The sequence below is a fragment of the Delphinapterus leucas genome, chromosome 16 (genome assembly GCF_059928025.1).
Source record: "Delphinapterus leucas isolate spDelLeu-1000000601 "Yukka" chromosome 16, BTC_Dleu_Yukka2, whole genome shotgun sequence".
Classification (NCBI taxonomy): domain Eukaryota; kingdom Metazoa; phylum Chordata; class Mammalia; order Artiodactyla; family Monodontidae; genus Delphinapterus; species Delphinapterus leucas.
The window spans coordinates 56,903,477-56,917,556 of record NC_143144.1 but is presented as its reverse complement, the minus strand read 5'-3'; the positions used below and the strand labels follow the sequence as shown (position 1 = coordinate 56,917,556).

The 14,080-nt window shown below is 54.2% G+C and overlaps 2 protein-coding genes across 2 annotated transcripts; one reads left to right on the top strand and one right to left on the bottom strand.

The window, feature by feature from the left end:
* Positions 1-475: 475 nt before the first annotated feature.
* On the top strand, positions 476-3,061 carry FRAT2 (FRAT regulator of Wnt signaling pathway 2). The gene has a single exon (XM_022569197.3). The coding sequence runs from the start codon at positions 964-966 to the stop codon at positions 1,660-1,662; it is 699 nt and encodes a 232-aa protein (XP_022424905.1). The 5' UTR covers positions 476-963; the 3' UTR covers positions 1,663-3,061.
* A 7,683-nt stretch (positions 3,062-10,744) lies between these two features.
* On the bottom strand, positions 10,745-13,649 carry FRAT1 (FRAT regulator of Wnt signaling pathway 1). The gene has a single exon (XM_022569194.3). The coding sequence runs from the start codon at positions 13,142-13,144 to the stop codon at positions 12,305-12,307; it is 840 nt and encodes a 279-aa protein (XP_022424902.1). The 5' UTR covers positions 13,145-13,649; the 3' UTR covers positions 10,745-12,304.
* Positions 13,650-14,080: the final 431 nt, after the last annotated feature.

Sequence of the window (14,080 nt, the reverse complement as noted above, 5' to 3'; positions counted from 1 at the left end):
GTATACGAGTGGCTGTTTGTATAACACTTTTATAGAAAAAGGCTGGAAAAGAAAAACTTTTAATATGTGAAGCATGTTTGAATCCTATGATTAGAGAGGTTTTTTTCATCGCCCTATATTTCTATTTAAATCTTTTTTTACTGGCCGCGCGGCTTTTTTTTTTTTTTTTTAATGAACAAAGTCAGCTCTTCTTTAGCCAGGCGGTGGCGCGTCTTTCTCTCGCGCTGGGTCGTAGCGCTTGACGACTAGGCGGAGGGAGCAGGCACCGAGACTCCACCTCAGGGCGATTCCGCCCTCCATTGCGAAGTCCCCCTCCCCGCCCCCAATTTCCCCAGCCCCACCCCTCCCAAGCCAGCTGGTCGCAGGGCCCGCCCCTCCCCCACCACTCCCGGGCCCCGCTGACTGCGGGTGCGCGGGAGGGGGAGCAGGGCCGCCCAAGTCTTGCTGACACGTGGGGAGGGAGGAAGCGTCGGAGGATGAGTGGTTGGGTGTGTGGGTGGGTGTGTCCGTTAGTGGGAGAATCCAATCGTGGCCACCTCAGAGTCTCCATAGTCCTGTGCTGCTAATCCGGCCGGGGAAGTACGAAGCTCTCCCCATGCCCCAGATCCCCTCCTAAGCAAACACCCAGCGCAGACACAAGAAGGCTCCGGCCGCGGCCCTGCGCTGCCCGTGACGGCCCGCGCTGCGCCACCTCCTCGCTTGTCCCCCCCGCCCCGGCGCGGTGGTAGGGCCCGGAGGCAACGTCACCCATTGTTTACAAATCAACCCGAGCCGGTAGGATTCCGGCTCCCGCGACTGCAGGCGCGCGGCGAGAGTGCCTGGCGGGCTCCGGCTTCCGCGTCCGCCCCGGCTCCGGCTTCGGCCTCAGCACCGCGCCCGGCTCCGCCGCGGCCCACCGAGTCCCGGGGGCAGCCGAGCCGCCGGCGACTCCCGCAGAGCTCCGGGTGCCCGCGCGGGGGGGCCATGCCGTGCCGGAGGGAGGAGGAAGAGGAAGCCGGCGAGGAAGAGGAGGAAGAGGAGGAGGAGGAGGACAGCTTCCTCCTACTGGAACAGTCGGTGACTCTGGGCGGCTCGGGCGAGGTGGACCGGCTGGTGGCCCAGATCGGCGAGACGCTGCAGCTGGACGCGGCGCAGGACCGCCCTGCCTCCCCGTGCGCGCCCCCGGGGCCGCCACTGCAGCCCCCGCGACCCCCGGCGGTGGTGCGGGCGGACAAGGCCCGAGCCCCGGCTCTGCCGTTGCTTCTGCCGCCCGCCTCGGCCGAGACTGGGGGTCCGGCGCCCCCGGGGGCCCTGCGCTGCGCCCTCGGGGACCGTGGCCGGGTGCGGGGCCGGGCTGCGCCCTACTTTGTGGCCGAGCTCGCCGCAAGCCCCAGCGCGCTGCCCGGGCCGTGCCGGCGAGGATGGCTGCGGGGCGCTGTCGCCTCCCGCCGCCTGCAACAGCGACGATGGCCCCCAGCCGGGGCGCGCGCCAACGACGACGACCCGCACAGGCTCCTGCAGCAGCTGGTGCTCTCGGGGAACCTCATCAAGGAGGCCGTGCGGAGGCTCCAGCGAGCCGTCGCCGCGGTGGCAGCCACGGGCCCCGCGGCACCCCCCGGACCCGGGGGCAGCCGCAGCCGACCGGACCCTGTCGCCCTTCAGCCCTCCGGCGCCTTGCACTGACCCAGGGCCCCTGGAGGAGGAAGAAGCCGCTGCGGGGACCCAACGGCGTCCTGTGCCTTCCCCAACCTTGAGCTGAAGCCGCCGTTGCCGTCCTGGGAGCGACCGCCTAGGCTGCAAGGAAGCTAGTGGGGAGAGACCTCAAGCCGAGAAGTTACCCGCCCCGGCGAGGCTGTCGGCGAAAACTTGAGCGTGGAGAAATGCACGGGCCAGGGCGCGTACGTGTCGCGTGAGAATTTCCCCGGCCACCTCGGGGACAGGAACCTGGGGTAAAACTGGGAGAACTATGGCAGCTATTTGCATCAACTTGTACCTGACTTAACCCTTGGGGGTGTCGTGTGCTTGGATTGTTTAAAGATACGGCTCCAAGGGGCGAGAATCGCGAGGGCTTTGTAAGAATACTTGAAAACTGATGACACGAATACATTTTATTTTCCGGTGGAGGAACTTAGTGAAAATGGTGCTACAATTGCTGTGCAAAGAAATTCCGGAAGGAAGAAGAATGTAAAAGCCTGGTGGTGGGTGTGTTGGCATCGCCCGCCCCCTTTCTCCCATCACATCGGTGACTGGTCGAGGTGGGAGATGTGAGCTCCAGTTGTCGGGGGTAGGGAGGTGGTGAATTTTGAAGGTGGGTCGAGGTGGATGTGGACTTTTAAATGACTTGACCTTGCCACCTGTGTTTCAAGGTCACGGTGTGCTTGGACCGAAGGTTGTGGGCTTCCTGGGAGAGCTAACTGACCGCTGTGTCTTTTTTCTCTTGCTCCAAGAAGAGCCCTGTCTGTGCTTCGCCACCTCCTAGCGTCTCCAGAGGACACACAGGTGGAGAGGGCTGTGCGAGGAGAGTTATTTTTTTTTCTCTGTTCTCTCCTTCTGTCCAGGGCTGCTCCTCCTCCCGTGAGGCCACTCTTGGCCGTGCCATGAGCTTTCTCAGAAACAGGCATAAACAATGTCTTATGTCTCTTTTCCTGTCCTCCCGGCTGGCCTTTCTTATTCCACCCTTTCTGATGTCTTCACTGCATGGATGAGACCCCGGCTGTTTTTCTGCTCTGTTCTGGCCCTCTGTGGAGCCATAGGCCTGAGCTTCCGTGGGTCTTCACCCCTCAGTTTCCTTCTGCCACCAGCTCTTTGTGAGTGACCGAAACCGTTTTTTAAATGGGACTCTCCAAGAGGAGAAACCGCAGGCTTTACCCGTATGAAACTTGACGGTGCTTTAAGTAAGGTGCCACCCCCAAACTGTAAAGGAGCTAAACTAATTTTTTAAAAAGATTCAATGGCTTGTTCATCCTCCAGATGTAGCTATTGACGTACACTTCGCACCGGAGTGTCTGAAATTGTGGTGGTCCTGATTTATAGGATTTCTTAATTAAAGTGTCTGCTGAATAAATTTGGTTTTTGTTTTGGAGCATGCTTTGGCTTTTTGGTGGAAGGTGGGGGAAAAAGCACAGAGGGGACACCTTTCATAATGAAGTCGTGATGGAGAGGGGACTTTGGGGTCGAGGTGTGAGATGGAGACCGGTGGAGCTGCAGTCGATGAGTGCTTCTGGGTCGATGTTCCACAAGATCAGAAAATTCAGTCCAGGTTTTTAAAAACATGTTAGGTGGGCTTTCACGCCCTTTGTGGAATAAGAACATAGTCCAGAAACTTTCTAGGCTGGAGGGCAGAGGCCAAGCAATTTGCTGTATCTGGAGGAGGGTGGAGGGAGGTGAATTTTCTGATTTTTTTGTGTCTGAAGAATGGTGACAGAGCCTGCCTATTTTCTCCTTTGAGACTGACCCAGTCTTGAGCTGTGGCCTAGGGAAAGACAATAGGGTTTTATAGCAGTGTATTTGGTAGTTGTAAAATGGGGTGTTTTGAGCAGATGGGGGTTCAGTTAATTAAGTGGCCCTCCTGGTTCTGCCCTCAGTCTTATCTTCCCCAGGCTTGGGGCCCTTTCCCACAAGGAAACCTTTCTGGGTACAGCCCAGCTCTGCTAACCAGCCCCAGGGGCACCTGTCCTGCCCAGCACCTTCTCACACGGGCTGCAGGGGAAGGCTGCTCAGTGACTCAGTTTGACTCAGCCCCGCTCTTCAGCAGCTGTGTCATAGTAGGCAAGTCACAGCTCTCTGCGTTTTCCTCCTCTCATGTATAAAACAATAATACTTCATAGGTTGGTTGGGAGGGTAAAACGAGGACCTGAGGTGTCTGGGACACTTAAGGGCTTAAAAAATGACAGCTGCTGATTCTTGCTGCCACCACTGGCCCTTCTTCCTTCAGTGGCCCCCATCTGTCTCTTCACCGTGCCCCACGTGCCCTAACACTTCAGCCACCCTTTCCTTTCCACTGTGAGCACAAGTCACTGCCACCTCTTTTGCTTCTGTATCATATAAGTCCCTTTTCCTGAACTTCCAGAAGGCCACCTCCACACACCTTCCAGATGGTCTGTCTCTGCTGTCATCATTCCGGGGGTTGGCACTTGACACACGTGCCAGGTACTGTTCTGGGTGTTTTAAATCATTATCTCATTATGTCATGGCTTTATTCGTCATGAGGTAGGCACTATTTTCTCCATTTTATAAATGAGAACACCGAGGCCCAGGAGATTAAGTGATTTGCCTGAAGTCACCACCTTTTAAGTTAAGGAGCTGGGATTTGAACCCAGGCAGTGTGGCTCTAGTTTCTCCTGCTTTCCTTAACCAGAGCTTCCAGTCATGCTGTACCACCTCCATGAGACTTTCTTGACACCATTTTCTCCCATGTTGGATTTATTAAAGTTCTTAAGAGCATCCCACAAAAACCTTGACCCAATAAATGCCTCAACACAATAGCATCACCATTTTCAAACTTTTCTTGCAGGCCAGCCACATATGTGCAAGGTGCTGGGGATCTGGGATGAGGCAGGGTTTCAGACATCCTGGAAGAACCCATAAGCAGGTTTGGGGCCGAGACCTTCACATAAGGTAATAGGAATTGCATAAGAGAGGCACAGATAACAAATGGTAGATGGCTGCTTTTTTTAGAACCTCAAGTCTGTAAGATGAGGGCATAGGGCCAAGATGGTGAGGTCTCACCCAATGCAGCTGTCTTCTGGGTCTGCAACATGGCCAGGACAGCACTCAGGAATGAAATTAGAGTGGTGACTGTAGACTGACAGGACCTGAAGATCTTCAGGAGCTGAGAAGCGAGGTGGAGAGAGGGAGAAAGGGGACTGAGCCCTGTTTGGGCAGGAACCCTGGTAGGCACCTTTTTGTTTTTGTTTTTGTTTTGCGGTACGCGGGCCCCTCACTGTTGTGGCCTCTCCCGTTGCGGGGCACAGCCTCCGGACGCGCAGGCTCAGCGTCCATGGCTCACGGGCCCAGCCGCTCCGCGGCATGTGGGATCTTCCCGGACCGGGGCACGAACCCGTGTCCCCTGCATCGGCAGGCAGACTCTCAACCACTGCGCCACCAGGGAAGCCCTGGTAGGCACCTTCTACAAAATGGCCCTTCACTCTTTACAATGGGGAGGGGTAGGAATTGTGGGTGGTCGAACAGGATCTGAACTCATGACTCTTAAGCTGAACCTCTTACCTCCTGTCTGAGCCTACCCACACATTTCCTCACGAACCTCAGCCCCAGCTACCGATCAGCCATTTGCAAAGGCTGTAGAGAGCAGAGTCCTGGGCCTGGGGAGGTGTCTGTGCAAAGGAGGCATTGGCCGTTTTCAAGGTGTTGCGGCTTGGGATAGCCCATTCCTAGTACTTGGCCCAGGGATGATTGTGGCTGGGATATCCCTAGTCCCTTGGAGTGGATGGGCACAGAACTGAGGACATGGGCATGGGCAGAGTTGAGACAACTCCATCTTCTGAAGGATCCAAGGTCTAGGTTTCCCTGGTAACATTCTGCAAGTCTTGAGTCCAGAAGGACAAGAGTAATAGGGAAGTTGCAAGGAGCTGGTTGTGTGAGTGTGTGTGGTCGGGGAGGGGCTTGATTAGGAGTTTCATGTGGGAAGTTACAGGGACCGCAGCCTGGTGCCTCCTAAGTGATTAGGAGTTGGAAGAGAGATCAGGGCTGAAGATAAAGACTTGGCAGTTAGGATTAAGAGGGGTGGACGGAGCCTGGGAGATGCTGTCAGTTGGGAAGGAAAAACACTAGCCAATGTACGTAGCACTTACCATGTGCCAGGCTCTGTGCTAAGCACTTTACAAAGACCAATAGTAGAACCCAGAGAAGCCAAGGGAGGCTGAAGGGTGAACTGTAAGGGATGGTTGGGTATGTGTGTCTACATGCACAGGTGCACACACACAAACGCAGAGCTATAGCTATGTGATCACTGTGTATACCCTCCGTGGTCAGGTCCAGGGTATATGGAATCAGAGCTTGCTCAGTGACCTTCACTGTCTTTCTTTAATCCTGAAGTTATTCAGCTTCTCTTTATCAGCACCGTTAAGCAGTGTTTCGAACATCTGCACTGTGAGTTCTTGCTCTGCTTAACCCAGCTGAAGAGAAGAACTATTTATGGTGCATTTGGAGAAAGGTGATTATGACTCCGGTGTCTGGGGAGGATTTTCAGGAAAACCTAGGAAACCGAATCTAATTTAGACAGTAAAAAAAGAAACGGGCAAAAGGCAGGGCAAAGGTAACAAGATGATAACCAGCTTGTGATTCTTTTTTAACCCACCCAAATCAATAAGTCAAACAAACTCCCTGAACAGCCTATCAATTGTGGGTGGTGAATTTTACCTCCTGTGAGTCAGTTAATTGATAAAACGGAGCAGTTAATAAACCCCTTGGTATCAGATTTAGATTTCATTCTATTGTAGCATAAGGTACAGAGAAGAAGGATTCCTTCACACGAAAACATACCCAGCCATCTCAGGCGTGAAGGGTTATACAAGGTTGTTTCAACAGCCAACTGGTCCCTGGCCTCCCTGTGGTAGGACAGTTTGTGACTTACAGTGCTGTCACAGGGGACAACCAGCTCTAAGGTCTCCCTGAGCCCTGCCCTTCAAACCTACCCAGACTGAGTGCCCCATCCCTTCGTGCCCCCTCTAGGAGCCTTATCCTTTATAGCATCTTCCCTTCAATTCCACCCTTTGCCACTGTCCTCCAACCACAGTGGGATGAGCGCAGGTCTCTCCTGCTTGAGCAAACCTTCCTTTGGTTCTGTTTTCCCTTTTTAGTTGCTGTCCCTCCTTTCCCATCCTCTCCTCTAGGCACCACAATTCATCATTTGTGCCCCAAGCACTCTCTTAGCCTCCACAAGTCTGTTGAAGTTGCCCGTTTGTTTGCTCTGCAAATATTTACTAAATGCCAATACCCAGGTGTTGTTGCTAAATGCACCCATGTTTCAGACAGTGGCCTAAGCATTTTTACTAGCATTAGCTCAATGAATCGTCACAACCTGATGAGGCAGGAACTTTATTATTATCAGACTTGGCGGACAAGGAATGGGAGGTGAGAGAGGGTTAGTAACCTGCCCAAGGTCACAGGAAGGAGCTTTAAAGGAAAGAGCTGAGATTGCGACCTAGGCAGTCTGGCTCCAGAGCCTGTATTTTAACAGCTACCTGGTACTGTACTGAGGACTACGGGTTTTCTTTTCGAAATGTCTCCCTTCTTGTCTTTTTCTGTCTTTTTGCGCCGAGACCCTTATCACCTGGTGCCTAAACTCTGAGTAAAGTATGAGCCCCTGAGATAACCCTATAATGACAGTAAATAAAATGAAGAGTGAGAACAAAATGAACTTGAAGATCACCTCAGGCTCCGGACGCGCAGGCTCCACGGCCATGGCTCACGGGCCCAGCCGCTTCGCGGCATGTGGGATCTTCCCGGCCTGGGGCACGAACCTGTGTCCCCTGCATCGGCAGGCGGACTCTCAACCACTGCGCCACCAGGGAAGCCCAACCCTCCCCTTTGTGATATTCCTGCTGCCCCTACTCTACGAGTCCCAGTCCTGAGCTGTTTTCAAGATTTGGCTTGAAGGGGACCTCCACCCTTTTCTGATTAAACCTCTTCTAGACTGATTATTCCCTTCCTCTACACTTCCCTTCGCACTTTATACAACAGGGGTGCATGTTTAAGAAACGTCTTATCTTCAGAGCAAACAGGTTTATGCCTTTTAAGAAACATATTGAAGAAGTCAATAAAAGGCAGGATTTTCCACAAAAGACTTAAAGTAGTGGCCTTAATGCGGTAGCTTCCAGGAATGATGTTTTGTTTTATAAGAGTGTTTATTGGCTATTTTGCTTCTCATACATGATCTAATTTCACCTTCACCGTTTTCTTCAAGGTAGGTGCTATATTTATCCCCATTTAGCAGGTGAGTTAATTGAGATTATTGAGGTTAAGGATCCTGTCCCAAATCACACAGCTAACAATGCAGGGCTGCCTGCAGAGCCCACGCTCTTATGTATTACACCTCCTGGGACACATTGTTATGGGCAGGTCATTTGTTTTCCCTTCAGTTATGGATGGAAAACCAGGAGGAAGCGCTGCATGGGAGAGTTTTGCTGCTTTGTCTGCACCAGCCTTCCTGGTGTTCAAATGGAGTGCACCTCAGAGTGGAAACCTCCCTGTGCTTCCATCTCTAAATGAGGGGGTAGCACTAGACCACTGAAGGCTGAGCTCTCCCGGGGCTGACATTCTGTGATTACTGAGCATCAGTGGAAGAGGGGGGAGCTAATTGAGTGAGTTAGTAATTTGGTTGCCAGGGTAACTCTTTCCTGATTGGAAGGTAGGGATCACAGGGTTTGACACAGACTTTGCTGGATAGGAAAGTGGTGTCTGATGTGCACTCCATATTTCTGCTTCTGAGCTGGAAAAGGAAAGAGCAAAAAAGGGTAAAACAGAATTCAAATATTGTAGCATATATGCCTAATTTAGAATGAAATCTTGGGGTGGCAGACTCTGGAGTTCTTTGTGAGGTGTGGCATTCTTTTCTCCAAATCACTTATTTGTCAATTTCCGTCTTTTAGTTTATTTAGTGTTTTTTTCATTGAGTTTATAGCTGTGGTCTTTTATCTTACCCAGGCCATTTTCTGTGGCCAGCTGTCTTCATAGGATGCTGAACGTAAGAAAATGGTTACCGCATACCTGGCTTTCCCTAGCTCAGCCTAGGGTTCTGGGGCATGGTTTTCCAGGGTTCCAATGGCAGGATCATCATGTTGGACAACTGCAGGGGTATCGTTTACATTGTAGTATATGTGTGGACTTCTGCAGTGAACAATATTGGACTATGTATGATGGTATCAGGCTATTGGAAAGAGGCCTGAGCTGGATGACTGGAGACCTGGGTTCTAGGCTCTGTTAGGTCTTTGACTTCGTAAATGACTTTGTAGGTCACTCTGCACTGCCCCCTTCCTGGAATATTTTTCCACCTATAAAATGGTCTAATAACTTTTAAAAAAAAAATTTATTTATTTGGCTGCACTGGGTCTTAGTTGCAGCACGCAGGATCTTTAGTTGTGGCATGCGGACTCTTAGTTGCGGCATGTGGGATCTAGTTTCTGGGGGCGCAGAGTCTTAGCCACTGGACCACCAAGGAAAAATGGTCTAATAACTTTTTAAAATCATTAATGTAAACCCTGACTTATTCCAAAATATGTCTTGGGGGTGACTAGTAAGATCTTGCAGGATTTTTAAAGATGGACGGTTTACACCCTGTGGCGGTTACAGGGTTATAGTGCAGTTAAAGCACCTCATAGTAGGCATTAGTTTTCTCCAGTCTTCCTTTTTGAAGGAGGGGGTTGTATTACGTGAACCCTATGGTTGAGTCTAGCCTTAACCAATCATTACAAGAAGCCAGCACGTTTGGGGCAGTGGCATTGAATCATGGCCATCTTGGCCCTGGATTGCTCCTAACTCTTTGCCCTCCAAGAAATCCCACCTCATCTAAGTGAGGACTTCAGGGCTCCTCCAATGCCAGGGGAAGTCGGCACCTGACCACTTTCCTTTCGCTCAGAGCTCAGAGGTGGTAGCCCACTGCATTGTTAGAGGACCCCCCTTCCTCAGTTTGTGTTAGAGCCTCCATAGTCACCATTCCTTTGCTGGGTGGCACTGGACTGAGTCTTCCACAACCCTTCCTGGGCAGGTTGTGGGAAATGGCTGGCTTGGTGTGTTCTGGAGGTACTTCTCAGAGACCATCAGGGTCTGTGTGTGTATTTGAAGAGAGAGAATGGGGAGGTATAAACAACAGGCATTGAGTCCAAAAGGGAGTTAGAAAATCAGGTCTCTAAATCATACAGCACTCAATCCAGAAAGCACTTGTGGGATCACAGCATGCCCTTGTTTTATGAGAAACCGAGGACCCAGTCGATTGGCTGCCAAGGGACAGTCCTGGGAAGGAAGGGGTAGGGACTGGACCACTCATCTCTAGGATGTGCCAGTCACAAGGAGCCTTTTTCTCATCATCTCATGTCTCATCTGTTGTACAGATAGGAAACCGAAGCTCACAGAGGTTGAGCAACTTGCCCAAGGTCCCCACTTAATAAGGGGACTTGAACCCTGGATATCCTGTTGCCAGCATGGCTCCTTCCTGGAGGAAACAGACCAAAGTAACTGAGAACAGGAGGGACAGAGATGGGCTGTTCCGTCACTGCTTAGGGAGAGAATGGGAGTGAACGTGCCAAGGGCAAAGAGAGGAGAGGAGTCCTTTCATACCCTCCCAGTTGGCTTTCCCACTGCAGGTTTGCATCCTGAGCAGTCCCTAACCAAGGGCTGCCCCAGCCTAAAGGGCCACCTTGTGGAACAAGTCCACTTAATGGCCATAGAAAGAAAAAAGTGATAAGCCTCCCAGTCTGAAGTGACTGACTGATCTGATGTCCTTTGTTAATACAGTCAGAAGGAGCTTCTCCAGCACTGACTAGTAATCCAGAAGGCTCTAAGGCTTTAGTGAATGGGATTGGTCCAAAACCTGACCTCGCTTTCATTTAATTTCATGCCAGCACCAATACACACCCAGCCACGCAGGCCCTGTCTAACTAGTGAGCTGCTCAGACACAAAGGCGCTCTAATTACCATCCACAAGCCAGGCTGACAAGGATTTCAAGTGTTTTCATGTTTATGGAGATCAGAGAAACGTGTTCTGTGCATCTTTCCCACCGACGACAAGTATAAAATAAAACCAAACAAAAAACCCAACGCATTTATTGAAAACAGATATTTCAGTTAAGTTAACATCCTATAATCAGGATAGCCACAATTCCAGACACTCCGCTGCGAAGTGTAGGTATGTCAATAGCCACATCTGGATGATGAACATGCCATTGAATCTTATAAAACTAAAACACCAACAATACCGTCTTAGATCCTTCAGACTGAGTGAATGTTATGTTACAAGCACTTCACCAGGTTCACAATGGCAAAGCCTGCAGCTTCTCCATTTGGAGGGTCACATTTTCTACTCGGTTTCCTTCACTTACAAAGGCGAGCTGGCATGGCTGGGGGAGGGGCAAAGGGAGGAAATCAACTCCATCTATCCAGGGAATTGCAGCTGTTATTGCAAAAGGCCCCGGAGAGCCCATTATAAGCTGCTGTGCTAGGCTGTGTGTCCCTGGAGTGCCCCATCACGTGGTGTCTCCTCAGCCCCCAGCTCGGGGCCCCCAGGAGCGCCAGCGCCACCCGCTAGAGTAGGACAGCAGAGCCGAGGGGAAGAGAAGGGACCCGAGGCCACTTCTCAGGGCAGTTTCCGTGAAAGCCCGGGGCGCGGCCGCCCGCGGGAGGCACCGGCGCCCAGCACGTCGCCGCCTCCTCACACCCGCGGTGGCAGCGGTGCGCGTGTCCTCAGGAGACTCCAGCACTTGCAAAACCCCGCGCTCTACTCCGAGTACAGGCGGAACCTGGCGACTCTCCCCTGCTGGAGCCCCGCAATCTCGTGTGCCCCCAGGAAACAGTGATCTTGAACCCGAGAAGGGGCGGACAGGCTGTGAAAATACACTTTCGAGGGGACCGAGGGTTCAACTCCGCGCCTTGCCCTCCCCTTTCCCCAGCACCTGTCGCCCCCACCTCCCATCAGCATCACAGGCGCACCGCCTTCCCCCGCCACTCAGAGAACTTCAGGCAGTTGCAAAGCGGGGGCAGAGAAAAGGTTACGTCTATTCAATTCCCCAAAACGTCCTTTCCCGGTGCCGCGTGTTTTGTATCAAGAACCAGCACCCCAAAATACACGAGATGGGTTTTTTTACGTGTCGTAAAATTTCAAGTCTGGCAGTTTGAGGTACTCCCTGAAAGGATTTACACAGGTTCCTCTCCCCCAAAGTGGATCAGGAACCAGCCCTGGAAAGGTAAAGCAAGTAACTGGGATCATCCTCGTCCTTTGGGCGTTCGGCGATCCTGAGAAGCGTGGGCTGTGACCACATGGTCGTCAGGCTGGACGGCCCGGAGAGGCTGCGTGGAACTGCACGCTGCGCCACCAGGACTGGTCACGCCAATGAGGAGTCCTGCTGACTGTGAGCTTGGGGTGCGCTCTGTAATCTGCCTTAAATAGGACCAACGAAGTCTTGTTTTTCAACCACATCGGGGCCCTCGACCTCAGTTCCCACGAAAACATTCGCGATTTTTCGATTCCTCGTCTTCATTAGTTATTTTCACGCTTCCAAAAGCGCGAGTCCACCAGTCTGAGTAGAGACGCAGCCCTCAGGGGGAACCCCTTGCCCTCCAGGCACAGGCTGGCGCTGTGGCCACTCTCGGGGTGTTAGCTGCCGGGGACTAGAACGCCGTCGCCAGTTCTGAGCTGCGCCCTCCTCCCAGATGAGCCAGGGTCGCTGCAGGCCGCGCGAGGGCTGCGGGGCAAAGGGGGCTCATGCACTGGGGCCGACAGAGGGCCCACGAGCTGGCGTCGGGGAAGTTTTGCGTGTAACTGCAGCCGTCGCGAATGAAGCCTGCGCACGGCCTCCTTGATGAGGTTCCCCGAGATCACGAGCTGCTGCAGAAGCCGGTGCGGGTCGTCGTCGCCGGTGCGGGCTTGAGGCTGTAGCCCGCGTCGCTGCTGCAGGCGGCGGGAGGCGGCGGCGTCCCGCAGCCATCCTCGCCGGCAAGGACCCGACAGCGGCTGCGGGGCGCCTCGCTTGTCAGCTCCCGAAGGCCCATCAAGGCTGGGCTGAGGGGGCAATGGGGACAGCGCGCTGGGGCCTGCGGCGAGCTCGGCCACAAAGTAGGGCGCAGCCCGGCCCCGCACCCGGCCGCGGTCCCCGAGGGCGCAGCGCAGGGCCCCCGGGGGCGCCGGACCCCCAGTCTCGGCCGAGGCGGGCGGCAGAAGCAACGGCAGAGCCGGGGCTCGGGCCTTGTCCGCCCGCACCACCGCCGGGGGTCGCGGGGGCTGCAGTGGCGGCCCCGGGGGCGCGCACGGGGAGGCAGGGCGGTCCTGCGCCGCGTCCAGCTGCAGCGTCTCGCCGATCTGGGCCACCAGCCGGTCCACCTCGCCCGAGCCGCCCAGAGTCACCGACTGTTCCAGTAGGAGGAAGCTGTCCTCCTCCTCCTCCTCCTCCTCCTCTTCCTCGCCGGCTTCCTCTTCCTCCTCCCTCCGGCACGGCATGGCCCCCCGCGCGGGCACCCGGAGCTCTGCGGGAGTCGCCGGCGGCTCGGCTGCCCCCGGGGCTCGGTGGGCCGCGGCGGAGCCGGGCGCGGTGCTGAGGCCGAAGCCGGAGCCGGGGCGGACGCGGAAGCCGGAGCCCGCCAGGCACTCTCGCCGCGCGCCAGCAGCCGCGGGAGCCGGAATCCTACCGGCTCGGGTTGATTTGTAAACAAAGGGTGACGTTGCAGCCGGCCCCTACCACCGCGCCGGGGAGGGGTTGCGCCGTACCGTTGAGGGGCGGGGCGCCCTCTGGGCAGGGGTCCCGGGTGAAGCCTTGATACCTCTGAGCTCTACAGCCCTGAATGCTGTCTGCGGGGGGCACTGGGGAGCCGATCCTCGCTCTCTCGGCCGGGCGTGATCGGTATTTCCAGAAGATGGACACCGGCGTGGCCTCTGTTGGTTTCTTCCACACACAAGCAAGGACACTTGCACCCACCCACCCACACACTTCTCTCCCTTAGGCGCGTCAACTCATCTCTTTTTGGCATTTGCACCTTTGAGGTCCGGGATGCTGGCAATTTGGGAAGTGATGGCAGAGCGAGTGAAGCGAGTGACGGAGAGGAGAAGGCGTCAGGCTAGGGATCTGTCTGGAGATTAGGCAAACGAAGCTGAAAGAGATGAAAAGGAAGACGGAGACCTTGTGGTGCGATGGGGGTGGAGGATTGGGAATTGGCAAAGAAAGGCCACTGATTAATGTTTTTTTGATCAGGAGTGTGGGCATGTGGGGACCTGGACTGGGGCTGTCATTACTTGAGAGGATGTTGCTTGTCTTGGGAGGGGCGGCGAGCTAGAAAGTTCTTTTAAGAAGAATGCCTCAGCCCAGTAGGGGAGTATCCTTTCTGAGGGGGTAGCAAGAGAAGAAAATGGTCAGCTATTTGGATGGAAATGGAGATACGG

Excerpts from the sequence above, each read along its gene's own strand:
- FRAT2 (XM_022569197.3), top strand. The coding sequence starts at position 964 with ATGCCGTGCCGGAGGGAGGAGGAAGAGGAAGCCGGCGAGGAAGAGGAG.
- FRAT1 (XM_022569194.3), bottom strand. The coding sequence starts at position 13,144 with ATGCCGTGCCGGAGGGAGGAGGAAGAGGAAGCCGGCGAGGAAGAGGAG.